The following is a 27,927-nucleotide window of genomic DNA, read 5'->3' on the forward strand; positions in this document are numbered from 1 at the left end:
GTGAAACCACGGTTCAGGTGTCTCGCTCGCTTCGATAGGAGCTCATAGATGGGGGAATGGGGATGGGCATAGCATCCGAACGTGCCGTCCCACTTCTCCGCATTTCCTCCGGCTTTGAAGAGTAACGATACCCGGCTTCCCAGGCCGAGTAGAATCTCCATACTAGGAAGTATGAGAAATCTCCGATTTGTTCATCGCACAACATCCCGGCACTAGGTCTCGGTGTCACTCCTCCCCCACTCTCGAAGACTCCCGCCACTACTGATAAGCATCGTTTCTGGCCTCGCAATTCGTATCCGACGACACCAACATAAGTCCGAGGAGATAAGAGTGGGGTACAGGTGACTTCGGCGTGCTGGTAATATGCTCCAACTGCGGGCGTATCTTATCTAGCTGCTCTAGATATGCGACACATGTAGATACGAATCGAACTTTACGTAGGACAATTGATGTTCGCGGAGTTGCATATCCGGAGAGAGGAGATGTATCAATTATGGCGATCGCGTTGGGTGCACCGAGTAAAGCCGGCAGTGGCCGTGAACTACGCCTCTAACGACAGTGAACGGATGATGCGGCCATTCCACTCTTCGAGAACGCTGCAGCATGCATTTGTAAGAGCTAGGATAGTATCTAGCAGCCATACAGCTGGATTATTGTATACAAATTTGCCAGTGCACCGACAACATCATCACATAACACAGTCAACATCAGATGACAGGAAGTTGCATAAGGCCTGTGAGTATATGCACTAAAGAATTAGTTGTCTCCTTCAAGACAAGCATAGACCAGCATATTATTTGCGTCCCGAAGAGTAGACTGGAGCCGTGCAACCAGACACCAGCACCATGTCGCCGTCGACTTCGAGGAGTGATTTGATTCAAGAGAAGCAACAGCGCGTTGCGAGTACTAAGCTTCACGTGAGTCTTCATCTATTACACGCTCAATGAAAGTCGCCGAACTAATTTCTCCTATGCTAGGTGATAATTGTGGGAGCGGGTCTAGGTGGCCTAGGCGCCGCCATCTCGACGCTGCTGGCTGGACACGATGTCACGGTTCTAGAGGCCGCCTCAAATATCGGCGAGGTCGGTGCGGGCATCCAAGTCCTCCCGAACGCCGCCCGCGTCCTATTCTCCTGGGGCTTGGAGGAGAAGCTGGAAAAGTACGCCACAAAGCCCCAGAAATGCAACTTCATCGGCTGGAAAGGCAACTTCCTGTCCGAAATGGATTATCACAAGTACGCCGCGGCGGCGGGAGATTTCCCCTTCTGGGATTTTCATCGCTCCGACCTGCATCGGTGTCTCCTCGAGCGCGCAGTAGAGCTTGGCGCGAAGCTCGAGACGAATGCAAAGGTCGATACTTTTACAATCTCACCGGATGACACGACGGCTACGGTGTACCTCGTTGGCGGACGCAGCCTGACGTGCGACCTTCTCGTTGGCGCGGACGGCATCAACTCCAAGCTGAGGGAGGAGTTCCTATGCAAGCCTGATCCACCTCAGCTGACAGGGGACCTGGCATATCGACTGCTTTTGAACACGGCCGACATGCTCAAGGACCCCGAATTGAGGCACTTTGTGGAGAACCCCCAAGTCAACTACTGGGTTGGACCGGACAAGCACGCGGTGAACTATGTTCTCAAGGGCGGTCAGCTCTTCAACATGGTGTTGCTGGTGCCGGACGACATGCCCGTCGACGGCGGCAACACCCTGCAGGGAAACATTGAGGAGATGCGGGGCCATTTTGCAGGCTGGGATCCCCGCATTGGCAAGATGCTCCAGATGTGCGACGAGGTTCTCAAATGGAGACTGTGCATCCGGCCAGGCCTGGAACCAACGTGGTCCCATCCGTCTGGCGCCTTCACGATGCTCGGAGACGCCGTGCACGCGACGCTGCCTTACCTGGCCAGCGGGGCGGGTATGGCGCTCGAAGACGGAGGGGTTCTGGGTCTCTGCCTCGCTCGACTGACCGACACTTCAGCCGCATCAAAGCGACAGGCCCTAAAGGTCTACGAGGACTGCCGACGGGAGCGGACGGAGAGGGTCGTCCGCCGCGGAACATACAACCAGTGGATCTATCACCTCCACGACGGGCCAGAGCAGGTTGAGCGAGACGCGAAGTTCAAGGAGTTTGAGGAGATGGACGCGAAGTGGCTGAGCGGGGATTCAGCCGTGTTACCCGCATCTCAGGAGACAGGAGATGACCCCTTTCCGTGGAGGTATCATGGCGTAGGGAGGTGGTTATTGACATACGACATGTGGAAGGATATCGAATCGAAATGGCCCTCCGACTCGGCCGGCACATCGGCAAAAGGAGGAAACCCAACCCCTCGGGCAAGTTTGTAGAGCATAAGCTTATTAACCTGTAAAAAAGAAAGTACAAACTTTGAATAATACGAGAGCCTTGAGCCGTTGTGGCCTGTTAATTCCCGGCTGGATCGGGCCCTTGTAGGTAGCTGCGATCCTATTTATGCAAAAGGAGGAATAGTAAACAATAGTCGCAAAGCCTGCCTTACCGTTTCCCCTGCTCCTTTGTTTTTGGTTCGATAGCCTGGCGGCTAGGCTTTAACCAAGATGGAAAACCTCCGGCGGGGGGGTAATGGAAGCTAGAAAGTTTTGGGCAATGTTATTAACCACATCAATCACCAGCACACTCGCGAGAACGTCAAAACGGTATCGCCCTGCGTGAGGGCGTGCAGGTATTGGCAGTCCCGAGGATTTGGTTCGTTACCAAGGATACAAACAACTCAACCCAGCCAGCTGGGCCAGCTGAAGCAGCTGAGCGTTATATTGACTCTAGCACAGTGGAGAAGGATGCCGTATTTCGTCCAATAATGGCTTAAGATGTCTTGAATTGAGAGAGATTAAGCAACACCGACCCCGTCTTACCGTTCCCAGGCCGCGTTTCCCATCCCATGTCCATGTCTGAAGGGTAATATCCTCGGAGCTCTCGAGGACTTCAACACCACCAGAATGGAAGAGCCGCGTACGAAAATAAGGTCGACTAAGGAAGAAGCTAAGAAGAAAAGGGGTACGAAATCCGGAGGGCTGGTAAGCGCGCCGCCTAGCGAGCCGGCGCCTGAAACCAACTAACATAGGTCGGCGCACGGTGCCTGGCAGTCCTGTCCAGAGGAAAACTTGGGAATACCAACATGCGCGTGGCACTCACGATAGTACGAGGGAGCTGAGCGACAGCTCGCCTAATCAGCGCTTGGTCAAGCTTTCTGGCATGGAATAGGGTGACGAGGAGTCCAGAACCATGGGCTCGCCCACGTGGAGGCTTGCCCACGAGGCAGATTCACGGCGGCCGCTTGTTGTCATTTTGCTGAATCGTGAGCTGAAGCATCCTGAATACATAAGTCTGCGATCTTCCTCCCCATCTCCCGATTCAGATCTTCTTATCCATCCTCATCATCTCAGAAGCTCCCGAACATCCTCAGCTTCCTCAACCGGGTCATCAATACTCTCTTCAGTCTCGCCACGTGCTCTAGACACCTGCCAATACTTCAAGATGCGTTCCGCTATCCTCGTCGCCGCCATCTCTGGCCTTGCTGCCGCCGGCCCTGTCGCTCCCCGTGACACTACTGCCCAGAACGGTATTGATCTGAGTGCTTTCGATGTGAGTCCACACTGCCGGTAAAGCTTCTTTTCTCGCTTCAAGCTGACCCCCAGTACAGGCTGAGCCTGTTCCTACCAAGGTTGGCCCCGCTGTCGGTGCCACCGTCGAGACTCCCACCTACGACCCGGCGGTCGCCAAGGCTGAGGCCTCAAAGGATGCCGCGGCCAACCCCATTGCCGTCTCCAACTCCACCCTGGCCGCCCGTACGGTTACTCCCGCCGGCTGCGGAGCCAAGCAGCCCGACGGCTACGGACCCGTGTCCAGCCCGGATGACTATGCCACCTTCATGAACGACCCTCAGTTCACTACCATTGCCACCAATGCTCAGGTGCCTGCCGGCTACAGCCTGTCGTTCTCCAACAAGCAGGGCGCCACGGAGTGCAATACCTACTTGGGTCTCTACACCATGAAGACCTTTGACACTATCAAGTGCCAGCAGGTAAAGACAACTTCACCCAGAACAAACATCAAGGAAGCAATATCTAACCGTCAATAGTACTGCGATGCCGCTCCTGCATGCTACGGTATCAACGTCTACATGGAGAGAGACCCCAAGTGGGACCCTACCGATGCGTGCCCCAACCCTGCCAGCATCACCAACTACAAGTGCACCCTCTGGGGTTCCGCCGTCACCGCGGAGACCGCCACCAATGTTGGACAGTGGAGAAACCAGTTCCACGTCGGTGTGACTGGATCGAACGGTACGCAATCCTGATCTTTCCCATGCCAGCTATCGAGAGGGCTAACTGACTCCAAACAGGATACTCCAAGCTTGCGCCTCCCCCTTCTTACCCCGACTTCACCGGCCCTACTGCCTTCGGCGGCGCCACCCAGGCTCCCAAGTCATACATGGGATCCAAGTACTACCCCGGTGTCTACAACCCTGAGCAGTGCGCCGTCGCCTGCAAGGCCAACACCAAGTACGACCACGACCACCCCAGAGCTGACGGCACCTACGATGCCTGCAACTTCTTCAACGCCTACGTCCTCAGCAAGAACAACGTTCCCCAGGGAACCTACTGCTCCCTGTACACCCAGTCCTGGGACAAGTCCTACAGCACCAACGTTGGACAGTGGAGAGGCAGCGACTACTACTCCGTCTCCTCCAGCTACGGATATACTCTTACTGTCCAGGATCCCGGCGTGATCGTTGTTTAAAGGGTCGGTCTTTTTGACGAGCGTCCTACGCTTCTCGAGGCTCTAATCACTCTTTATACTTTCAATGCTTATGAGACCATTGAAAAGTTGGACAGGTATTGTGTGGCGATGCATAGATTGATCACAGACCGATACGATTGCAAGAATAATGAGGCGGAATGCGGAGTGCATTACATACCTAGTCTATAATTAGTAACGGTAGTAAATATTGATGATAATTGCATATTACAAACTCTCAAAATGACATTGTGGGCCTTCCCAGAAAGTTTTCAGTGTTAGTGATTATGCTTTCGGTCTCCATCCAGCATTGTTCCAGAATTCGGAAGAGACGACATGGAAAGGAAGTCGGCAAACACCAAACAAAAGGGCAGGTGGCGTGACTATTCACTGTTCCCTTGTTCCCACGTTACGCAAATCAAACATCCAAATTCCCCAGATCTTCTGCCTCATTCGACGTCGTGAAATCTTTTCCATTCATAATGATGCTGGAATTGAGACTGCACATGCCACCTCTAGCAATGATCATTACATGTAGGCTCTAATGGGTCTAAGCATTCGCTGTAACCTCCGCATTATCAACCTTATAAAACTCATAGTCATTGTATCCCTTTTCCGGAGGCTCCGCCCCGTAAAAGGTCGTCCTGTCGTATGGGTTCAACTCCCATCCGTTCTTCAACCGCTCCACAAGATCAGGGTTGGCAATGAAATATCTGCCAAATACAATCGCATCCGCCTCGCCGCTCTTCAACTTCGTAACAGCATTGTCGCGGTTGAAGTTGCCAGCGGCGAAGAAGTGGACGCCTGCTGGCTTGAGAATGTCCCTGAATTGTGTCAGATTGTTCGTCTGTGTCGCCTCAGACTTGGTTCCAGACAGCGAGGCAAGCTTTTGTTCCTCATCGAGGACTTCGTCAAAGCGAGGCTCGATCCTAAATCGAATCATCAGTAGCTATCCTCTTTTGGAGTGGTTACTTATAAGCAGATAGTCTTACATGTGCACATAGGCGGGCCTCTCAGTCTCTGACATCTCTGCAATCTTTTGGCTAATGAATGACCAGTGCTTGTTGGGGTTGCTGTCTCTTGTGCCTTGGAAGTAGTTGTACGGTGAAAGGCGGACGCCAACCTTCTCGGGGCCAATGGCGGCACTGACGGCCGACAACACTTCGAAAAGGAACCTTGAGCGGTTCTGTATCGATCCACCGTACTCGTCTGTGCGAGTGTTGATGTTATTGTGGAGGAATTGTTCAAGCAAGTATCCATTAGCCCCTATCTTCATGTTAGCTTATTCGTAGCAAGCATTCAATGCGCGCGACATATTCTTACCATGAATCTCAATGCCATCAAAACCAGCAACCTCAACCGCGCGCTTAGAAGCCGCAGCCCACTCTGCAGTCAAGCCGTGGATCTCCTCTATGGTCATAGGCCTGGGAGGACCATCTTTGCACGCAGTTCCATCAAGGTAGTTCCCATCCATTGGCTGGGTTCCCGAAGAGATAGGCGTCTCGCCTCCACGCATTCCACCAGAAGAGGCTCTGCCAGTGTGCCAAAGCTGAACAAAAATGAACCCACCCTTGGCATGGACGGCATCAGTGACCTTGCGCCATCCTTGCAGCTGAGAGTCGGTGAAGACGCCTGCGACACCGGGGTAGGCGCTGGCATTGAGGCAGATGTCGGTGGCCTCTGTGATTTGGAGACCCCCGGCACTGGCTCGCTCGCCGTAGTACTTTGCTACACGGGCCCCTGGGACATGAACACCGCGAGACTCGAACTCACTTCTCATGCGAGTTGTGGGTGCCTATCAAGTATGTTAGCACTACATCATCGCCATCGCCATGTTGTTGGTAGCTTGCTGGACTTACTTGCACGATGCGATGCTTGAGGCTGATGCTACCCAACTTCAGTGGGGTGAACAGCACTGTATCCTTCAGAGCGGCAAAGGCCGGGGGAGGAGTGGTTGCTTTGGGCATGGTGTGAAGCTATTCAGGAAATATGGTCAAGACCTAGTATTGGATTGGTGTCTTGATAGGAAGGGGGCTTGCTGAGGTCTGTTGAGCACTAAGAAGCCCATTGAACGTCGTTGAATGTGGCAGGTTATGAACATGTCATCTGAAGCCCGGAACCACATTTGCAAAGCCACTATTCAGTGACCCTAAGGGTACACGCTGGCGTGTTAGTCGTGATCGCCATGTTGATGCATCGTTGCTAGTGCCTCGAGATGCCCCCCATTCCAGTGCAAGAGTGGAGAGTGGGGGGGCTTCCTGGGTTGGGTTGTGGTGAGTGGGATATCTCGGAAGTGGGGGTGCACTTACACCGAACCCGTCCAGTCGGCAACCTTGACTTGCCGTATCTATCCGTATCTGTATGGTATTCTAAAGAGCATAGCCATCAGTCCACTTCTAATCATCGCTGGTGTTATCCCCCCCGGTGTGTTACATTCGGCAAACCATGGTTTAGTGCAGTTTAGACACGGGGAACTCGGGAGTACGGGAGACCGCGCCTTTTCCCCCACATGCTCGCAGATAGACATGGGGAAAGCTCTCATGGGGCCGTCATCTCATAGGAGCAAGGGAGACGATAACACACATCTTCAAGTCATCGCTTTGGTAACAGATTGATGTGAATCGGGTTCGGGAGAAGCAACTTTGATGGGAGAACACCAACGACTGGACTAATATTGGTAAGCAGTTCAAGCATGGCGAACTTGTAAGATGAACGTGGTCTAGGTGGGCTGGTTCATTTTGCCAGGGAATTGCATGATGCTTTCGTCTGACACAATTCCATCATCTCTACAGTGCATCAACTCTTGAAGGCCGTGATGATTTTGAGAACTCTGCGTGCGTACGAAATTGAAGGATAGTCTACGTCGTAGTTGTGGAATTTCAACTCTACAATTTCCTGCATAAGACAATCCCTAAGACGGGTAGTTGTGGCAAATCTAGCCCAAGCTGCCCCAGCACCTGGACCTTGATTGATATAGAAACACTTGTGCGCTTTGGCGTGGTATCAGAGTTGAAGAAAAATTCAGAAATTGCATCGCTTTTTGATTATAGGTCCGGCGAGGAAATGAACGTTTTCATTATCGTGTAGCTCTGCATTAAGTCTTCGAGCCAGGAGCTGAGTTCAAAATTTGCAAGTTGGTCACAACAACTAGAGAGAAGCGTGCCCGTGGGTCTCGTAAGGCAATCCGATGCAAAACAAGCCCACCACAATCCATAAAGCAGCACTGGCATAGATAGGCACAACAGTGTATCCCGCATACGTCGACACAAACGAAGCCGCAAGGCCACCGACGCGAAGAAGAGTAGCGGCAATGCCAGTGCCTGTTCCGCGAACTGGGCCAGGGAAAGACTCGGGCGTGAAGGCATACATGACGGCGTACTCTGCGAATATTGGTTAGCAATTGCACTTGTATAATCAGAAAATGACTTGAGGACCAACTTACCAAAGTTTCCAAGAATTCCGGTTGCGCATTGGAATCCGATATCAGCCGCTTCCGTGCCCACTGCCGTGTAAGCGAACAAGAAAACTCCTGTCAAGACCGCAGATGCAGCCATCATCCAGCGGCGGCCAAAGCGTGTCTCAACGCAGAAGCCGGCCGCGATGGGTCCAAGAACACCGGCCGCAGAAACAATGCAGTAAATCATGTAGGTGTGGTTCAGCGAGGTATTTGCAGAGTATGTAGACTTGGTCGCGAGGTATGACGGGATGAAGGCGAAGTAGAGCGGGTACGCCACACCGACGGTCAGCCAGATGAGGAACGTGACGGACGTGTGCTGCGCCATCTTGCGACCGGCAAACAGTTTCTTGTAGTTGTCGGCGTTGTAGTCCCTGAAGCTTTCCTTGAGGATCTCCATGTGGGATAGCTTGGAGCCTCGAGGCGCCATGTCGGGGTCGACCGCCGCGGCGGCGGGGGCAACGCTGCCTGCGTCTGACTCTGAAATACCGGCGCATTGTCTGTCGATGGCTTGCAGCATTTCGAGGGTGAGGGTTTCCGGTCGCTTGTTGTAGCGCGCAATGTAATTCACGGCTTCGACGGCCTCGGCATCGCGACCCTTGGAAATGAGGAATTTGGGCGATTCGGGAATCTTGAAGGCCACGATGCGGATCAGACCAAAGGCAATGGCGATACCACCGAGAGTGATCATAAGGTAACGCCAGCCCATGTTATCTTGCATGCGGCAAGGAGCTTCCGTAGAGTCGCAGGCAAAGTTGGCCAAGAAAACCCACGCCAGGAGCGACACGATGACCTGTCCCAAATTCCACCATCCAGACAAGCTTACGAGCAGCCACTGATGGGTCTGGGGAACAAACTCCAGAAACACGACGCTGTCCACGGGTACGTTACCGCCCGCCGCCGTACCGATAATGGCCCAGATGATGCAGAAACCCGTAAAGTTTTGAACGCCGGCCACGGCGCACGCAAAGACGCCGCCGTAGAGGATCGTGGCGTTAAAGGCGGGCTTGCGACCGATGAGATCGGCGGTGGTGCCCCAAAAGGAGGCGCCGACGATCAGCCCGACGTAGTACGCTACGGAGCTGAAGCTCAATTTCGCAATGTCGGTGAACTCGTTGCCGATCGGTGGCCGGATTGCTGTGATTCCCTGGGACCAAAAGTTGTCGACAATCCAGCCGAAGCCGTTGACGACGAAGAGGATCCATTGGAATCTGAGAAGGAGGGGGGAAACGGTTAGCTTTTCTTCCACCTTGCGCCGGTAGTATGAAGCCAGAAAGCGAGGGAGAGGAATCTCAAACATACTTTCCCATGCCAATCTCGCCCAAGTGCTTCGCGATTAGCTCCGACTTGAGACGATAGTTCTCGTTCACGGCGCCCGTGTAAAAGTCACGGAGGACCGAGTCGCCGACGGAACTTGCATCTCCCTGGATAACGGACCCGGAGGCCGTCTGCCTCAAGCTCGACTCTGTCGCATCCTTTGTGACACTCTTCTCGCTCGGAGCAGACATGATGAATATAGCCTGGTCGATTCGCAAGGGGGAACAGGGAGAATGAATGACTGAGGGAAAGAAAGTGAAGACGATAAACAGCTTCTGACTTGGGCCCTTTTCTCTCACGAAAAAAACGAAAAAAACGAAGAAACCTGGGGCCTGACTTCTTTCGGATCCTCGAATGAGATGAGCTTTGTAGGGCGCCTGGTCCCTCAGCTTTATTCAATCCAGGAATACCAAGGGACGAACTCTCTACCTGACATGAGAGGGCCAATCTTGCAAGGTACCGGCAGCCAAGGTCGCAAGGTCGAATGGATATCAGCCAACACGTTGTACTTGCTCACACTCCACAGCTGGCATAATGAGCGTCCCCGTACATGTAGCGCCAGGGGTATCTTTCTCTGGGGTGAAGGACAAATCAAGGGTCCTGATTTCCCACCGGGGAGACACTGTCTCTCACCTCAGCCTCAAAATGGGGATATGGAGATGATTGCCGTGCTATCACTCGTCCGTGGCCGGTACGAAGTATGGGTATCTATCTAAAGGTGCCGCATGGGCGTGGGCTCTCTATCTCTGCCCTTTCACCCGTCACCGACGGTGTGTGTATCGCCCCAATCCGAAGAGCTCTATTCGTCTATCTCCTTAAGGGACGAGAAAGAGAGACTTGTACCAGGGATTTATCCCAGAGATTACGGGTCCCCACCCCCACTTTGGCATGCACGGGCTGTTCCAAACCTGACATTGACTCCATTCCGGCTAGGATGTCTGACATGGCGCTCTGCCAATCAACACTACCACGCACCGCGTCAAAGCCGCGTTTAGAGTTCAGAAAACAAGGAAAAACGATTCGACAAACCCTTCCGCACTGCATAGCGTGCGAGTGATGATTTCATAGATGCGGGTTGGCTGTGGTCCGGAGATGGGCACGCAATTCTGAAGAAACCCATATTAAAATGTCTGCAGAGGAAATTTCTGCAAAATCGAGGGACTAATGACATAAGAGAAAACGACACGAGACTTTGTCAATTGCGTCTATTTCGTTTCGAGGCCAGAATAAACGATGTACTTTCTAGTAATAGCCGCAAAGACGACTCATGCTTGTTGAGCTAACATAACAGTCTACATAGGTCTCGGGCTATGTCTCGCCCGAATTACATGTAGCTCACTATCAGTCTGATATTCCAAAGTACATACGTCACATATGTACGCCCAGCCCTCTCAACGGAGTAACTAACTCAGATCGACCGGTCTCACTGTAGGACCAGCTGATGCTACATGTACATACATACTGCTTCCCGTTTGCCCACACCGCTCTGCCCTGAAGTCGCACCGCATGAAGCGCGATTTAATACACTACATGTCCGGCGCTTGTAAAAAACCGCCAAAGTAGTTATCCAGCCATTGCGCCGCCATCCCACCGTTGCCGCTTTCGCTTGCCTGCCAGCGGCCGATGGTACCCACGTAGCCGTCCGGGCGGACGACGATAAGGGAAGCTTCGTCCGGTGCGAGACCACCAAGCCACTTGTCTGTACAGGAGCGTCCTTGTGTATCCAGAGGTGCTACATCGTCGAGATAGACGGTCCAGGCACTCTGTGAGAACACGGGAGGAAGCGAAGAGATTTCAAAGTTCTCCTTTTCCGTAGATGCTGGAACACAGAGTCAGCAGCGACACTTCATTGGCTAGGGGGAGGGCGCGGAGCCTCCTCCGACGTGGAGAACTGGATAAAGGATACGAAAAGAGGAGCGCGATCAACTTACTGACGAGCGCAAATGTGCATAATTGACTGACAGATGTATATCTCTCAGGGCGTACATGAATATCGTCCGTCCGACTGGCGCGTGGCTTCACCTTGTACGACTGCGCCGCTGCTGCGGAAAGTCTCGACACCAATGAAGACGCAGATGCTACGCCGGTGCTGAAGTCGCGCAGAAAAGAGACACCCGCAGCGCCAGAGACGTCGTCCAAGACTGCGTAGATGCGGAACTGACCCAAGACCGGAATATCGAGCTGCACGTCAATAGGGCAAGCATCGATGTATCGGGTAGCCTTTGCAGGCGGGAGGTTGCATCCTGGCTTCGCGGCGCCCTGAACGCCGTCATCCCGACCCCGGTTGAGCTCGTTCTCGCCATACTCGACCCCGACGCCAGAAATGAAGCGCGTGTTCGTCTTGAAGTTATCTGCCAGCCGCTTCGCGTCGCCGCGAGCGATCTCGTTGGCGTGCTCAAAGTCGAAGTTGATGAGATCGTGCGCAATCTTCTTGCGCTCGTGCTCATAGGTCGCAAGCAACACGTCGCCCTTTGCGAGCCCGCGCAGAGCGAGGTTGAGTTTCCACCCGAGGTTCCAGGTGTCGTGGATGCTTGTGTTCATGCCCTGCGCCGCCTTGGGACTGTGCGTGTGGCTGGCGTCGCCGGCGATGAAGGCGCGCTGGGCCGGGTCGGAGAAGCGGGCGGCCACGCGCTGGGCGACTTGATAATTGCCAAACCACTCTACATAGCGCCATTTGACGCTGTAGGGTGATAGGATAAGGCGGGCTTGTTCCATGACGTATTCTTCTCCTAGGTCTTTTGAGGATGTTGACGATTTCATTTCGATGTAGAAGCGCGTCATATTGCGTTCGCGGGGAATGATGAGGATGGAGCCGTACTTCTCAGAGAAGACTACCGTCTTGCTCCAGAGGTCGGGGAAGTCTGTCTCCAGTTCGCCATCGAGGACGCCCCATACTGAAGCATGCGGTGAACCTTGGGCGAATGTGTCGGGGATGCTCTTTCGAACGAGAGATCGCGCGCCGTCACATCCCACCAGAAACTCCGAGTTGATGGATGTCTTTCCTTCCCCTTGCCGATCGCATTCAATGCTCAATGAGCCATCGTCCAAAGTGCTGTAAGCCTGGAAGCTGTGACTACGTTTCACTTCGACGCCGCTCTTGCGAAGGTCATCAATGAAGACACCTTCAATCATGCCCTGGTGACATAATAAGATGTAGGGTTGCAAAAGATCAACGACAGTGGGAGGGTAGTGGATCGAGCGACTCAACCGGTGCAGGTCAGAATCGCTCGAGCTCTGCCACATACAAATGTCATGGACCTTAACACCGGTGCGGAATAGCTCGTCGCCGAGGCGCAGCATCTGCAGCGTCTCAATCGACTTTGGCTGAATTCCATCGGCGCGGCCTACTGTAGTCTGATCTGGCCTTTCGTCAATGACTTGGACCTTTTGACCGAATCTTGCCATGAGAGACCTGTGTTGGCATGTTAGGACGGAGGAGCTGGCCGGGTGTGCGGGGCGGATGTCGGAGGGAGTGGGGCACAAACCCGAGCATTAAGCCGGCTGGTCCGGCTCCGACGACGCAGACGTCGGACCTGAACGCGTGCCCATTTTGGTGCGAGCCGTTTGTATGGCCATTGGTTTGTGAGCTCACAGGGGTTGATGAGCTTGTTGTCATGTTTGCTGTGATTGCCGACCCGAAGTCGTTGTGTAGCTGTAGTGTCTATGGACGTCTTTGAAGAGCGGGACGTTTCCTTGTGTAGATATGGTTGGAGCGTGTATGATGCTCTCACTACCAATATGATTGTTCGTTTGAACCAAATGAGACTGTATAAAGGTACTCAGTCTTGCCTTATCCTCGCCTGAAAAACGTATCGTCTCATCATCTAGGGTGGTTCGATGTTCGGCCGATGTCGATGCAAATTAACATCCCCCATCATTCAATACAGAGGAGGCCAACTTTTTCCTAACTGCTGACTGATGAACAAACATAGCACTATTAGCTCCAATTTCACCCACTCTCCTAGCTATGGCTTCATGTTCCCTATCGGAACCCCTCTCCATCCCCCACTTACGAACGTATGTGTTCGCCGCACAAGCCAAGTCGCGGGGTCAGGGGATGAATCCGCGGGGAAACATACCAAAGCAATGGCGGGCTATCCAACATGCGAAGCTCCACTGATAAGCCCAAGTGGCCGATGGAGACATCCCGAGCGAGGGCGGAGTCGGACGACGATTCCGCCAATCAAGTGGCTTATGCTCCAAAGATCGGCATCCCGAATACCGTCGGCAAGCCGGGCCCGCTTCGGCTTAGCGTTTGGGAACATCGTGACAACAGCTTTGAGGTGTTTCTGTGACTCGGCCATTGATTGAAGATACTGAGAGACATACCGCGAAGACAAGAACATTGTCCAAGGAATCTTGGAACAAGGCACAAACAATGACGCAAATCACGATCCCTGATCCGGCACAAGTTTGGCAAGATGTCGTATCTAAGAAGAGACAGCTCCGGGCTGAAGCTATCTCAGCATCCATTAGAGGCTCAACAAACAGTCCTAAAGAGCTTGAGATCACGGCTATAGCTGAAGCCTCCCAACTTGTCTCGGAAATCTCACGTGGTGAGTTGACGAGCGAAGACATTGTGAAGGCCTACATTCGGAAGTACGTGGATAAACAACCAACACGCGCCCGCAATTGCAAAGCCTCTTCCCTTTCTGTATATCTAACGTGGAAATTGATACTGATGAGTCTTCAAATATTAACAGGGCTTCTGAGGTGCACAACAAGGTATGGCTCTCATCCGAAAGTGACGAACTCTTCGCTAACTCAAGCATGTCTTAAAGACGAACTGGTACGTTTCGAAATTTTTGAACTTGGGCGAACCTTTTGCTTAGGCAGATATGGTACGCCTTTTTGCTCAAGATTTCGCTAATATCTGTTGCACGTCAATGTAGTCTGACGGAAATTGTATTTGATGATGCCCTGAAGCGGGCTAAGGAGTTGGATACTTACTTCACCGAACACGGGAAGACCGTCGGGCCCTTGCATGGTGTGCCAGTCACTCTCAAGGACCAGTTTAATGTCAAAGGATATGACACGACTCTCGGCTACGTAGGGCGGTCCTTCAAACCTGCTGCAGACGATGCCGTTGTCGTAAAGATGCTTCAATCGCTGGGCGCTGTCGTCGTTGCTAAAACAAATTTGCCACAGAGCATCATGGTAAGTAGTTGGACATGTCCTTACTCTCCCTTACTACGAGTGTTCCTGCTTTGGTAAGATGAAAAGAAGCTTACATTGTAAAAGTGGTGTGAGACCGACAACCCTCTTTGGGGCCTGACCACCAACCCCAGGAGCAGGGACTATACCCCGGGTGGATCAACCGGCGGCGAGGCAGCCTTGCTTGCTTCCGGTGCAAGCATTCTTGGTTGGGGGACTGATATTGGAGGAAGCATTCGTATTCCGTCTCACATGATGGGAACTTACGGCTTCAAGCCTAGCGTGAGTCTTATTACTGGCAACTTCGGAACTCACTTGGCTCTACGTGAGAATTGACCAAGTATGGAGCCTCACTGACATCCTATTCAGAGCGGACGCCTACCCTATCGCGGAGTTCCAGTATCAACCGAAGGGCAAGAACATGTGCCTTCGTCAATAGGTCCCATGGCCCGCAGTCTGTCGACAATTCGCCTCGCGATGGAGCAGCTCATTAACGCCAAGCCCTGGGAGCTAGACGCTCGCTGCGCACCGGTTCCGTGGCGTGAGGACTTATACAAGGAGACTTCCTCTAGGCCCTTGACTATTGGAGTCCTCTATGATGACAATGTTGTCCAACCTCACCCGCCATTAACGCGTGTTCTCCGTTCTGCTGTAGAGCGCCTGCAGGCAGCGGGCCACGAGGTCTTGGAATGGAATGCAAGCTTGCACGAAGACTGCATCAGAACGATGGTAAGTTAAATAAGTCTGTATTTGAGCGACGGTGACTGACTGTCCTTACAAGGACCTTTTCTACACGGTTGACGGCGGCGAAGATATTCGGAAAGACGTCTTGGCTGGTGGAGAGCCCTTCATCCCCCACGTCGAGAAGCTTCTCAACCGCGGAAAGCCAATTTCAGTGTACGACTACTGGCAGCTTAACAGGCGCAAGTGGAGTTTGCAGCAAGCATACCTGGAAAAGTGGCAATCCATTCGCTCGCCCAAGACTGGCCGCATGGTTGATATCCTACTGCTGCCACCTATGCCTCATTCAGCTGTACCGCATGGGGGTTGTCGATGGGTAGGATACACCAAGGTGTGGAATTTCCTCGATTACCCTGCCCTAGTCATTCCTGGAGGCCAGGTGAGTCGGGAAGACATTGATCAGCCGTGGGCGGAGGAAGCAAGGGGAGTTGAGAACGAATGGAACAGGAAGTTGTGGGAGGATAACAAGGAGACAATGGCTTCTCTTAGTTTGCCTGTGGGACTTCAGATTGTTGGCCGCAAGCTGGAGGAGGAGATGGTGCTTGCGGCTGGGAAGATCATCGATGGCATCCTCAAGCACAAGAGCTAGAGTGCATATTGATATCAAAGTAGGAATTTCAAGGTTGATCGTGATTCAGAAATTCTGCTTGTTTGAATAGAGTGATACTTAGTAGGGGAATCTTAATCTCAGCGCGCACATGTTCTAGACTCATGTAGCTAGTTTAACCGACAGAACATCGCCATGGGCACATGCAACGAATAATCATACATCGGCGCCATAATTTGTGCTTTAGTTTCAGCTGAGCCTTCCTTGTGCTATAACAGGTACCTGCCAGGTAACTAGTCTATCTGAAGAGTCAATAATTTGGATAGTGGTTAAACCAGTGCGCTGGCACCAGCAAAGTGGACTCGACGCTTCCAATCAAAGGTCATTAGGAATCTTGTCACATTGCGTATCATCCTCGAAGGAGCAGTTCGGTAATAATTCAATATTTAAAACTTGGTATTCATGAGGCTACGTCAATCTATGATTGTGTCTTCTTCCATTCTTCGTACTTCTTCATAACCTCTTCCTGGCTGGCAGGCATCAAGCCACCTTCAGGCGCAGGGTTCTTGGACTTGAAATAGTCGCTCATCTATTGACACATGAGCATCAGCATACACTCTTACACATCAAAGAGTGGGGGTGGAACTTACCTCTCCCATGGTCACCCACTCAACGCCTTCGTGCTTGTTAATGTGCTCAATGATCCGCTCGTGCATGAGTAGCACGTGGGGCCGACCCGAAACATCGGGATGGATGGTCATTGGGAAAATGAACTCATCTTCGAAAACAAGGATCAGTTCACGAAGACTTATTCGTCAAACAGGAAGGGGGGGGGGGTCCCTCAACTTACCATATTCTCGGTAAAAGTAGTCGAAATGGTCTCGCCAGATGTCTTCAACATCCCTGTTGGAGGGCAAGATCAGCCAGTGCCCTCATAATGCACATGGATGTAACTCAAAGACTTACCTCGGGTTCACCCAACCGTGTGAGTTTGCGGAGTTCTTCATAAACATCATCGGGGGAAGGTCATCAATGTACCATGATCCGGGAATCTCGACCAACCCCGTCTCTTTGCCCTTTACCAAAGGCTTCATCCATTCCTCTGCCTTTTGGGTATAATCAATCTTGGTCCAGCTGTCACCAGTCCTCAACCAATATGCTTGGCAGTCGTGGTGCGACATGGAGTGATCATACTCGATACCGTAGCTCAGCATCAGCTCAGTACCTTCTTCGCTCGTCTCCCACCACGGGGCAACGCTGCCCTTGGGCGGCTTGCCGCAAAACTCTGTGAGCATCTTCCACGTTTTGTCCAGAACGTCGCGCTGCTGCTCTAGCGTCATGTCGACAGGGTTCTCATGGCTGTATCCGTGCAGGCCGATCTCGTGGCCTGCATCCCGCACCATGGCGCATTCTTCTGGGAACGTCTCTAAGGAGTGGCCAGGAATGAACCAAGACGCTTTGATGTTGTACTTTTCAAACAGCTTCAAGAGTCGACGTGTACCAATGGTTCCAGCCCATAGACCTGTTCAAGCGTCACAAGGTCAGCGGTGTAAGCCCCAACTGGTGGTGAGACTTGACGACGAAGACCCTCCATGAGTGCAACTAACCTCGACTGATGTCACTAGTACTGTCTTCACCACCATATGACCCAAGCCAGCCGGCAACGGCGTCGATATCTACACCGTAGCTACGGTAACGGCCAGGTTAGTACGCATGCATACGTGACAGCACTACCGTGTCTTGCTCGAGGGACCACTCACCAAACGAGAACCTTCTTCTTTCCCATTGTAAGTACTGATAAAAGATTGTCTTGGGGTATGATTGATTAAGTGGAAGTGGTGAATTTGTCTCTGTGTATAACCGAAACACTCTGTACCTGAAGGTAGACTTTATGCTAAGAGCTTCCTTAGTCTGTATCACTCCAGCTATCCCATGAAGCACCACCTGCCATTACTTCGATATCCAGACCAACTCGGAGGTACCAAAGCTCAAGCTCGTGGAGGCTTCCCCGCAGGCAGAAAACGTCTCCACAATGACTTGCCAGTTCGCCGTCGATTCAACTGCATCTACGCTTATCGACGCGGCATCATGTAAAGTCTCCCCATTCTTGATCTTCAATGTGTGTCCTGCAGCTTCTAGACGTACGAATGCACCCAACAGTTGATCCTTTAATTGGATCCTGTCCTGGTTACACTGCTTGAGCATCTTTGGCTGTTGGTCATTCCACTTCTGCATTATCGTTGTTCTACTGACCGACCCCGCCCCCACTTCCACCCTTGACTTCCCCATTTTCCACTTTTGAATGTTCCCATTCTTTAGACCCAAGCAGCTTTTCGTATCTTGCAGCAAAGATAAGCGAGAGATGGCCGACTGCTTTCGATAGCCCCGCATACTCCAGAAAGAAGACCAAGAAACTCAAGATTGCGAGCATAATTTGACTCATGGAGAGTGAAGATTGGCGTTGTTACAATGCAGCGACATTTGAAGCGTAGGATGGGGTTCGGCGGCAACGCCTTGCAAGCGTTTACGTACCTGCACCGATGCTAGGCGCTAGAATGGGGGTTGAATTTGCGATCGGGTTGAACACTCGGCAAACTAACAGTGCAGTGATAGTTGTGGAACGGGAACAACCGCCATCTTAAGTAATTCGCTAATAGTGTCACCAGAAAGGCACTGAAGCCATGAACGTTCCAAGCTCGTTGCAAGTTTAGTTGTCAATATCGATACGCGATCTCATCTCACGCACACCGATGCCCTATTCCGACTTTGGGAACATTACTGGAATCCTTACAAACCCCCAATCTTCTTTGCTTATTGAAACTTGCATAAGCCGTAAAGCCATCCGTTAGTATTGAAATGTCCAAGGTATGTCAAAAACTCAGTACCATCTCGAGCTAGTCAATATTGATGAATGAAGTTTTCGCTTAAAGGCCGGGTTGCTGTAGTCACTGGCGGTGGCCGAGGTTGTGGCTTGGCATTCGCCCAAGGTCTCGCCGAGGCTGGGGCAGACGTTGCCATTTTTGATCTGATAGACCCGGAGCCATCTGCCTTTGAGGAACTGTCTTCTACGAACGGGGTGAAAGCAAAAGCATATGTCGTCGATGTAACATCGATCTCCAGCTTGGAAAAGGCCTTTGCCGCTGTGGCGGCCGACTTTGATGGCAAGCTCGACATCTTCGTCGCTTGCGCCGGTGTGAACAAGAACGTTGAGTTTCTGGATACTGAAGAGGCAGACTTTGACAGGCTGTATGGGGTCAACTGCAAGGGCCTCTACTTTTCAGCAAAGATGGCCGCGAAGGCAATGATTGCCAACGGCACTAAGTGCGGAAGCATAATCTTTGTTGCAAGTATCGCATCGTACATGGCCATTCGCTCCCAACGATCCACTGCGTATTGCGGTACAAAGGGAGCAGTACGAGCGATGGTCGCTCCAATTGCTGCCGAGCTGAACAAGTACGGGATCCGGGTCAACTCCATCTCACCTGGCTATGTGCGAACAGAAATGACGGCTCCCTTCCCTGATCTACTTGAGGGGTGGAAGGACGAGATTATGAACGGCAGGGTAGCGGAGCCTGACGATATCAAGGGTGCCTGTGTTTTCTTAGCGAGCGATGCCAGCAAGTAAGTTGAACCTTTGATGAACACTCATCTACAACTGAAGTTGCTAACACTCGGAAAGATACTGCCAGGGAAGCGATATCTTGGTTGATGGTGGCGTGACTAAGTGGTAGATAGACTTTTCTCAGCTTAATTTGAACCTAAAGACAAGTTCCTCTTTCTACGAGTTCGGGTGATTTACATTGCCCAGTAAGCAGTGCCATGACAATTGAGTCATTCAGTTACAACCTTGCACGTGAACAATATGCGAAATCATAACGAAGTCATAGACGATACCGAATTGGGCGCAGATGTAGTGTTTAGACATTTATTGCCTCTTTGAGACGTCTGTAATGCAGTTCCATCACTATCACTACAGCTGCATGCTTATCTCTAGTAGCGTCACGTGCCGTTGGCCTGCATATTGTCTCTTCAACTTTCATGACGTCTGTGTCTGACTCATCAATGCAACGAATCATCGTACTTAGTTGACAATTAATTGTCATCCTCATGTCTGAACCCTTTTCAAGCCGCCACTTGTCATCAATATTCGGGTTCCTAGACTTGATCGCAACTTCCAGGCAATGGGCCTTTTCGCCAACCTGTTGGCCATTGCCGCCAAAGAATCGCTCAAAATCTTACTCGTTGCTCCGTTGGCTACGCTTTCTATCTATTTCTTCTTCCACATCTTCCTCCACCCACTACGCAAAGTTCCGGGACCATGGAAAGCAACAATCTCTCCATTATGGCTGTGGTACCATTCATATATAGGGGATGAGACGACCTCGATCGAAGCTCTGCATCGATTCTATGGTCCAGTCGTCCGAATCGGCCCCAACGACGTTGACATTAGCGACGGCGCGGCTCTTGCACCGATCTACTCCGAGAAAGGCGGGTTCCTGAAAACAACATGCTATAGCAATTTCGACTTTGACGGTCACCCGACAATATTTTCGGCGTTAGATCCTGCACACCGGGCCCTTAGATCAAAGGCTGTTGTCAGCATGTTCAGCCCGGCCTCTATCCGAAAGGAAGGCGACCAAATACTGAGATCCTGCGTCGATAGGTTGATGGCGCATATCGAAAATGCAGCAGCTTCTGGCAAACCCGTCAACATGCTCAATATGGGCAGATGTCTAGCTCTTGATGCAGTGACGGAATACCTCCTAGGCAAGACATACGGAGGTATTGCGGAGCTGGAGGCAAGCAGAAGCACCAGGGACTCAAGCAGCCTCTCTGCCAGCGAGTTCGTGGACACCTTTGTCGCAGTTGGAAGATTCTTCTTGCTTCCTAGTTGGATCTTTCACGCCCTCGAGTGGGCTCTCCCGAAGTTGTTCCCGGATCAGAAGGTCGACCAGTCGATGGAACTCGTAACAAAGTTCTGCGATCAGGTCGTCGCCGAGGCCGACCTGGAGAAAGACCAAACGTACCAGGCTCGTTTACTGCGAGCTGGCATCAGCGAAGAAGAAGCTGCTGTTCAGTGTATGGATTTGATGTTTGCCGGCACAGACAGCACTGGCATGAATTTTGGTGCTATTTGCTGGCATTTGGCACAGTCGCCCTCAATCTATCAGAAGCTCAAAGTCGAGCTTGCATTGCCAGAGGTATCGCAAGCCGACCCGCAAACTCTTCCCTACTTACGTGGCGTGGTACGCGAGGGTCTTCGAATGTCAATGGCAAATCCGACTCGTCTTCCACGCGTTGTGCCGCCCAGCGGATTCACATTCGCAAGTAAGATGCCTTCTGGGGAAACTGTGACTTTTGAGTTCCCAGGCGGAACCTGGATTGGATGCGCACCATTTAGCCTGCATTTCAACGATGCTGTCTTCCCTAATCCGCATGAATTTCAGCCAGAACGATGGCTTGAGCCTAGCGAGGAAATGCTACGCGATGCCATCCCATTTGGACTTGGACCGCGGCAGTGTATTGCTCGGAACCTTGCTTCAAGTGAGCTCTTCTGGGCAGTCAGGGCACTAGGTATATCTGGGGTGCTGGATGGAGCTAGAACAACAGGGCTGATGAAGGATGGGATTATTGTTGACGAATGGTTCAACTCAAAAGTTCCTGGACATGCTATTGAGCTGATATGGGAATCATCGTAGTGTGGACTTGTAAAACAACGTCATTAGGATGAATTCGGAATATCTTGGTATCAGCCTTGGAGACAGTCCATCACCTCTCATTGTCAAGCTATGTTATGAAGGCGAGCGGGGCCAAAGGCTAATCGAGTTTGTATTCACATCCAGGCTGGTCTGGAATCGAAAGGCTTTGAAATAGGTTCGGGAGATGAACTATACAGCCATTTACTTGTTTACAACGAACGCAAGGCGTCCTGCTGATCCGCCGCAAACCCCTTGACCGAACTTTCGGACGGAAATTAGACCGGGGCAAATGACCGCGAAATTTCGACTTTAAGTCAGTGACGCTCTGCGTCAAATATCCTATGTAGACGTAGGATGCTAAGGATGCTTTGACCATACCGGCTAATATTTCAACGCGAGTCGTGTGGGTTGGCCCGAGTCGCCCGAGTCGCGGGACCGGCTTCACGGCCCCAATTTTACGTTTCGACACGGACATACGGACCAAAGCGGACGAAACCCGGACGAAAATACGGGCGAATATGGGACCATGAGGCCGCAACTATGCAAAAGCTGGATCTCTTCTGTGTTGGCCCCCACAGCTAGCAAAACCGCTAAAACCGCTCAGGGCCAAGATGACGGGCTAGTGAGGAACTCACTAACTGTCACAACTTGTACAGCAAAGATCTCGCATCCATACACATCTTCCGCCCAGGAAAGCAGGAATCACAGCTCGGAAGCCGTATCTTCCCTATTCACTACTATCAAAGCCCCAGCCCTCCATGAATCGCAGGTGGATCTTGACTGGCCAGAGAGGCTTTGAGAAAAGCCTCAAGTACGAGGAGAACGTGCCGCAGGCCGATAAGTTGGCAGCTCACGAGGTTCTGGTGGAGCTACACGGTGCTAGCTTGAACTATCGCGAACTCGCAATCGCAGACACAACAGTAAGCGAATCTCAGCATTGCGGACATCTATGTTCTGACAGTCAAATAGGGTACGGCAGCTACCGCCGGCGTTATTCGACAACACGTCGTGCCTGGTTCTGATGGTGCCGGCATTGTCAAGGCGATTGGCAGTGCCGTAACAGCCTTTAAGACCGGTGACCATGTCGTCACTCACCTAGCTCCCAAACATGCCGAGCGTTGCGGGGATTATGAGTTGCCGGTTTACCAAGACATTGTGGAGGGTCTTGGCCAGACTATTGATGGAACTCTACAATCAGAAGGCAGATTCACAGAAAGCGGGCTTGTTCATGTCCCTATATCTCTTGGTTGGCCGGAAGCTGCAACTTTGACTTGCAGCGGCCTCACCGCCTGGAACGCACTCTTCGGCCTCAAAGGTAGAGAGCCCCGATCCGGTACATGGGTGCTTGTTCAAGGAACAGGTGGTGTGAGCATTGCCGCGCTTCAATTGGCGGTAGCTGCTGGAGCTACCGTCGTCGCCACGACATCATCCGCAGAAAAGGAGGAGAGGCTGAAGGCACTCGGCGCAAGCCACACTATTAGCTATCGAGACAACCCCGAGGACTGGGGTGTCAAGACGAGGAACTTCACTCCAAATCAGGCTGGCTTCGACATTGTTGTCGATGTTGCCGGCAACGACTCACTGTCTCAATCGCTCACCGCGGTGAAGACAAATGGTGTGGTTGTCTCTGCAGGCTTGGTCGGAGGCAAAGCCGAGGCTGTGCCCATGCTGGCTGCTCTCATGCGCCCATGCATTGTCAGGGGTGTGATCTTGGGAAGTCGGGCACAATTCCAAGATATGATCCAGTTTATCGAGGAGAAGAACGTCAAACCGGTTATCGATGACAAGATTTTTGAGCTCGCGGAGGCAAAAGCTGCTTATGCGCGATTGAAGGAGAAGAAGCACTTCTCCAAAATTGCTCTCAAGATTGACCACTGATGTGTGCACTGGCCGAGTTCAAGTATAAATAGGCGCAATCTGTTTTCAGTTTCTGATAGACTCCTAAAATATTTGGGAAGCTTCCATTGTCCTCGGAATACGATTTCCCTGGAATCTCACATGAACGCCAGCCATTGCTGTATGAGAGTTCCACACGGGTTGCTGTCGTTGCGCTTAAAACGCACCAGACACGAACTCAACCCAAAACATGAAGGGATATCCCTTCCATCTGTGAAGCTGTCAAACGAAATCAGTAGAAGAACGCGAGAAAAGATGTCTGCTTCCGCATCAATGGCAGTCAATCCAGTCAGACACATGAAAGACATTTAAGACTTCTGCATTCTCCGCTCCGACGAGGACTGCACCGTGTACGACGCGACAACAACACTAGGAAATTCACCACGTTTGGTGTGACCGTCGGTAGCTTTGTCGCGACTTCGGTGTAACCCAATCAGCCAATGGTAGACGACAGGAAGTCTGTATTTGCCGTCGTAGGAAAGTTGACCGGGTACATGGTGTTCGTGGTGCTCGCGGGTGTGGTCTCACTAACCGGGTTCGCACATTTCTCACACTCGGAAAGTCGCCGTCTTGGCATGCCCAAGGAAAGTATGCATTCCGTCTGAACATGTTGAGAATATCCAGAGAATGCGACAGTTGACAAGCGCGTATCCTTATTATATGCATTTCCAATTGATCAGGTCAGGTCTCAATGAGGGCATTCCCCAGTAATTGGGGCTGAGGACCGGACCAGATTGGTTTCTCCCTTGAGCGACGACAAAGCTCCAAGAAGATACGAAAGAATGACCTAAAAAGGTATAACGGCTGAGAAACTTTGAGTGTGAGGCCCTCGACAGTTTTCCAACTCAGACAAGTGGCGCAGGGCAGTAAAAATCCCTAGCATTTGGAGAAGCTTCAAGTGAAACATTGTGGCATGCAGAAAGTGCACCCTGCGCCCCGTGTCTAAGTCGGGAAACTCTTGTGACCTTTATACTTTAAGCCTCGCTTTCGAGTCTTATCATCACCTTTCGGGTCTTTAATTCTCAGTATTTTCCCCACGATTCAGCATTACCTTGGACACAATCAAGAACTTGTCCGCAAAAAGGTCCATTAGTCTCTACTTTTGTTGACATATCTTCCACATCGCGAAGATGGAGAACATGAAGCTTGAGGATCCGGAGGCGGCCCATCCAATGCTCAAGCAGCCGCTTGAAAGGGTACGGGATTGGTTTTCCGGAGTCCGGGCTGGGGAATCGCATTACGGCTTGCTTCAAGGCAATGAAGCGGGCTCATCGACAGACCTGCCGATGGCAGAATCATCAGGGAGGTCATCGCCCTTTTCAAGACTTTCGACCAGCTGGCGCCCTATGAGTCCAAAGGCCTTCTTCTGGGTACTGGTGCCATCTTACATCGCTCGCATTTTTGGCCACGCCACGGAGAACTCGATAATCCCAGCTCCGAACAAAACATCCTATCTAAATGGTCTTCGCGGCATCGCGTCACTTATCGTGGCCCTTCAACACACGATAGATGGAGATGTAAGTGATGAAGAACTCTTCCCGCCCAACGACATTTGTTCAGATGCAAGCGTCTGCATTCATCTGCTATCTGAACGGTTTGAAGCTTTGCTTTGAATTAATTTGACTGACCATGATATCACGCAGTATCCGCTCATTCACCGCGCATGGGGCGATAGCGAAGAAAGTGTCTACGTGGTCCAGCTCCCGTTCATCCGCCTCATACATAGCGGAGTCTTCATGGTATCGGTTTTCTTCGTCATCAGCGGCTTTGCTCTCACGTATGGGCCCTTGAGCAAGTCTTACGCAGCCCAAAGCGCGCCAGGCGGACAAGGCCCAAACCCCATCAGCTCTTTTCCATCTAGCATCTTCCGGCGTCCGTTCCGACTCTTCCTCCCGACTATACCTATCATCGCGGTCTCTACCGCTTTGGTTCCTTTCAGTGCATTTTATGCCCTCAACAGCACCGAACCTATGGGGCCTGTTGCCGATGGCTTCTGGAGCCATGTATACTACGTCTGGACCACGTTGATAACCATCATCACCTCCGGCTCGGCCAATACTGTCATGCCCCAGGGCTGGACTCTGGCAGCCGAGTACCAAGGATCGCTGCTTGTGTTCCTGGCTTGTATGGCTTTCATTAGAATGTCACCTATGGTGCGATTGCCAGCCACTGTCCTACTTCTCATCTACTCCTTCAACCTTCAGAGAGCAACGAACTGTCTGTTTATCGCGGGAATGTTCATCGCCGATTTCCGACTTTTCCGGGCGAAGCTGCCAGACTTACCAAAAATGGTCCGTACGGCCGTCACCGTCACATCATGGCTGCTGCTTGTGCCCATTATCTTCTTGGGCTGCTGGCCGATGCATGGCGACGCTACCCAAGCCCCTATTTATTCGTGGTTTGCTGGCTTCAACACGTTTGGCTTCGGTGTGCATCCATTCTTCCAAGGCACATGTGCCGTAGCTCTGGTACTAGTATTGGAGAACCTGCCTGTCTTACAGCGTGTTCTCAATACGAAGCCGGTACTGTACCTGGGAGAAGTCAGTTTCAGTTTCTACTTGGTGCATTGGGGCTGCGGTAAGAATTTCCTCAGTTATGGTCTGAAGCTCAAGATGTTGGCAGCCGGGTACAGCTTGATCGTTTCGTGGAGCACGCTTTTCGTTATCGCCATGCTGTCGATCATAGTGCTCGGGGATCTTCACTGGCGGCTTGTTGATCAGAAATCCGTGACCTTTTCACATTGGCTAGCCAAGAGACTTGGTGTATCGTAGACTTGGGGAACAGGACTGGACATAATGTTTTCTCTGTGAAATCTCAGCATTGCCATCAATGATCCTTATCTCAAATTTCTTTAAATCACACTTTTCTACATGCTTTTGAAAATTTGTTTACATGCTCCTCTAATAGTGACGCTTCACGCAACAGCGATTTGCGCTGGTTGAGCTTCCTGAGCCTTTACCTTGTTAGCCGTGGCTTGCTCCAGACCCTGTTTGTACAGTTGTGCCCTTCCATACGACTCTGCATACGAAGCAGAGACTGCTTGCTCAACCGTGACCGGTCCAAATTTGGCTGGCTGCGTCGCTGACTTGCAAGTGGGGATGCATTCAACCAGGTAGTCTGGGTTGCCAGAAACGAAAACGGGGATTGAGTAGCGCTCCTGGCCAGACTTGTTGATGACCCTGTGGATGTTGCTCTTGTACAACTCGTTGGTCCATCTTGCCATGAGATTGCCCAAGTTTACAACAAAGGCACCTTCCGTTGGTGGGACCTAAGAGTGGCTGATTAGCATTATTGAAATATGAAGTGATCAAGAGCGATGCTCTGCAGTAGGGAGTGGGGGTTCCACTTACGTCGATCCATGTCTCGTTCTTCTTGTCCCATACCTGCAGGCCGTCGACGTCATCCTGAAGCAGCATGGTAATGGCTCCGAAGTCAGTGTGGGCACCGATTCCGCGAGTCAACTTCTCGTCCGCATCCTTGGGTTGAGACGGGTAGTGCAGAAGTCTCATTGTCGCTACAGCTCCATCCATGAACTTGGAAAAGTAGGTCTCCTCTAGGTCCAATGATAGTGCAATGACCCGCATGAGATCCGAAGCAAGTTTGAGAGCCGAAGAGTAGTACTCCATTGAGGAATCCCTGAAGCTCTGCAAGTCGCTACCCAGACCCTCGGGCCACTGATTTGGTCCACTGTTGAGCTTCTTGTTGATGAAGTAAGGGTGGTCCTCAGGGATCTCGGCACCAATGTAGAAGCCTTCCTTGAGTTCTGGTTGAGTTCCCTCCTCAAGGATCTGTGATCTCAACATCTCGTAGCCGCGGTTCCATGTCGTGTTCTCCTTAGCGACCTTTTGCTTTTCTTCGAGAGGCATAGCAAAGAACTTCTTGGCACCGCTCATGGCAGCCTTCTGCTGCACCAGAGGCACGGAGTGGCCAACTATCTGGAAGAAGCCATTGTACAGGCAGCTGTCACGCACTTGGTCTACGACCTTTTGTTTCTGAAGAGGGTCTTCAGAGTAGAAACCTAAGGGTGGATATCACTGTTAAGACCAAGCTAACCTTTTTCGGCTGCTGCAGCACGAGGTTCTTTGCAGACTCACCAGAGAAGTCAATGATTGGAATTTCGAGCGCTGCCATGTTGCCTTATTGGAGTATTTCCAGACGGAAGATGGTATCGTCTTTGAAAATACCTTGATCTGATGCTATGATGTTGGCTGATCGCAAGCTTATGGGTGCCGGTGTCATATGTCTTTAGAACATCACTCAATCTTGTCGTAATAGATCTTTGCTGATATAGTTGAAGTTGCTTCATGAGATGCCTGGAACCCTGCTCACTCAATTCATGTGAGCCTTAA

The 27,927-nt window shown here is 51.7% G+C and overlaps 12 protein-coding genes across 12 annotated transcripts; 7 read left to right on the forward strand and 5 right to left on the reverse strand.

Moving 5' to 3' along the window:
• Positions 1 to 845: 845 nt before the first annotated feature.
• On the forward strand, positions 846 to 2,342 carry CPAR01_07921 (FAD binding domain-containing protein; the record flags this gene model as incomplete). The annotated part of the gene is made up of 2 exons (XM_060492190.1): positions 846 to 917; positions 978 to 2,342. The coding sequence occupies 2 exons, from the start codon at positions 846 to 848 to the stop codon at positions 2,340 to 2,342; spliced, it is 1,437 nt and encodes a 478-aa protein (XP_060348560.1).
• A 1,165-nt stretch (positions 2,343 to 3,507) lies between these two features.
• CPAR01_07922 (uncharacterized protein) lies at positions 3,508 to 4,773 on the forward strand (the record flags this gene model as incomplete). The annotated part of the gene is made up of 4 exons (XM_060492191.1): positions 3,508 to 3,615; positions 3,674 to 4,054; positions 4,112 to 4,316; positions 4,376 to 4,773. The coding sequence occupies 4 exons, from the start codon at positions 3,508 to 3,510 to the stop codon at positions 4,771 to 4,773; spliced, it is 1,092 nt and encodes a 363-aa protein (XP_060348561.1).
• A 547-nt stretch (positions 4,774 to 5,320) lies between these two features.
• On the reverse strand, positions 5,321 to 6,737 carry CPAR01_07923 (NADH:flavin oxidoreductase/NADH oxidase; the record flags this gene model as incomplete). Its single annotated transcript, XM_060492192.1, has 4 exons — positions 5,321 to 5,699; positions 5,763 to 6,036; positions 6,094 to 6,565; positions 6,630 to 6,737. 4 exons carry the CDS (start codon positions 6,735 to 6,737, stop codon positions 5,321 to 5,323), a joined length of 1,233 nt encoding a protein of 410 aa, XP_060348562.1.
• A 1,180-nt stretch (positions 6,738 to 7,917) lies between these two features.
• Positions 7,918 to 9,732, reverse strand: CPAR01_07924 (major facilitator superfamily transporter; the record flags this gene model as incomplete). Its single annotated transcript, XM_060492193.1, has 3 exons — positions 7,918 to 8,150; positions 8,213 to 9,435; positions 9,527 to 9,732. 3 exons carry the CDS (start codon positions 9,730 to 9,732, stop codon positions 7,918 to 7,920), a joined length of 1,662 nt encoding a protein of 553 aa, XP_060348563.1.
• Positions 9,733 to 11,067: 1,335 nt separating this feature from the next.
• CPAR01_07925 (FAD binding domain-containing protein) lies at positions 11,068 to 13,157 on the reverse strand (the record flags this gene model as incomplete). Its single annotated transcript, XM_060492194.1, has 3 exons — positions 11,068 to 11,360; positions 11,473 to 12,953; positions 13,027 to 13,157. 3 exons carry the CDS (start codon positions 13,155 to 13,157, stop codon positions 11,068 to 11,070), a joined length of 1,905 nt encoding a protein of 634 aa, XP_060348564.1.
• Positions 13,158 to 13,919: 762 nt separating this feature from the next.
• CPAR01_07926 (amidase) lies at positions 13,920 to 16,025 on the forward strand (the record flags this gene model as incomplete). Its single annotated transcript, XM_060492195.1, has 7 exons — positions 13,920 to 14,140; positions 14,245 to 14,266; positions 14,323 to 14,330; positions 14,434 to 14,698; positions 14,783 to 14,977; positions 15,065 to 15,424; positions 15,477 to 16,025. The coding sequence occupies 7 exons, from the start codon at positions 13,920 to 13,922 to the stop codon at positions 16,023 to 16,025; spliced, it is 1,620 nt and encodes a 539-aa protein (XP_060348565.1).
• Positions 16,026 to 16,461: 436 nt separating this feature from the next.
• Positions 16,462 to 17,769, reverse strand: CPAR01_07927 (polysaccharide deacetylase; the record flags this gene model as incomplete). Its single annotated transcript, XM_060492196.1, has 6 exons — positions 16,462 to 16,572; positions 16,634 to 16,761; positions 16,834 to 16,886; positions 16,950 to 17,505; positions 17,591 to 17,670; positions 17,744 to 17,769. 6 exons carry the CDS (start codon positions 17,767 to 17,769, stop codon positions 16,462 to 16,464), a joined length of 954 nt encoding a protein of 317 aa, XP_060348566.1.
• Positions 17,770 to 18,894: 1,125 nt separating this feature from the next.
• On the forward strand, positions 18,895 to 19,714 carry CPAR01_07928 (short chain dehydrogenase; the record flags this gene model as incomplete). The annotated part of the gene is made up of 2 exons (XM_060492197.1): positions 18,895 to 19,604; positions 19,663 to 19,714. The coding sequence occupies 2 exons, from the start codon at positions 18,895 to 18,897 to the stop codon at positions 19,712 to 19,714; spliced, it is 762 nt and encodes a 253-aa protein (XP_060348567.1).
• A 587-nt stretch (positions 19,715 to 20,301) lies between these two features.
• Positions 20,302 to 21,682, forward strand: CPAR01_07929 (cytochrome P450; the record flags this gene model as incomplete). Its single annotated transcript, XM_060492198.1, has 2 exons — positions 20,302 to 20,351; positions 20,413 to 21,682. 2 exons carry the CDS (start codon positions 20,302 to 20,304, stop codon positions 21,680 to 21,682), a joined length of 1,320 nt encoding a protein of 439 aa, XP_060348568.1.
• Positions 21,683 to 22,440: 758 nt separating this feature from the next.
• On the forward strand, positions 22,441 to 23,560 carry CPAR01_07930 (zinc-containing alcohol dehydrogenase; the record flags this gene model as incomplete). Its single annotated transcript, XM_060492199.1, has 2 exons — positions 22,441 to 22,602; positions 22,652 to 23,560. The coding sequence occupies 2 exons, from the start codon at positions 22,441 to 22,443 to the stop codon at positions 23,558 to 23,560; spliced, it is 1,071 nt and encodes a 356-aa protein (XP_060348569.1).
• A 1,148-nt stretch (positions 23,561 to 24,708) lies between these two features.
• Positions 24,709 to 26,349, forward strand: CPAR01_07931 (acyltransferase; the record flags this gene model as incomplete). Its single annotated transcript, XM_060492200.1, has 2 exons — positions 24,709 to 25,095; positions 25,222 to 26,349. 2 exons carry the CDS (start codon positions 24,709 to 24,711, stop codon positions 26,347 to 26,349), a joined length of 1,515 nt encoding a protein of 504 aa, XP_060348570.1.
• A 143-nt stretch (positions 26,350 to 26,492) lies between these two features.
• CPAR01_07932 (2OG-Fe(II)oxygenase superfamily protein) lies at positions 26,493 to 27,709 on the reverse strand (the record flags this gene model as incomplete). Its single annotated transcript, XM_060492201.1, has 3 exons — positions 26,493 to 26,846; positions 26,929 to 27,596; positions 27,673 to 27,709. The coding sequence occupies 3 exons, from the start codon at positions 27,707 to 27,709 to the stop codon at positions 26,493 to 26,495; spliced, it is 1,059 nt and encodes a 352-aa protein (XP_060348571.1).
• Between the last annotated feature and the right edge of the window lie 218 nt (positions 27,710 to 27,927).

Source organism: Colletotrichum paranaense (assembly GCF_030867605.1).
Source record: "Colletotrichum paranaense strain IMI 384185 chromosome Unknown Scaffold_6.1, whole genome shotgun sequence".
NCBI lineage: Eukaryota > Fungi > Ascomycota > Sordariomycetes > Glomerellales > Glomerellaceae > Colletotrichum > Colletotrichum paranaense.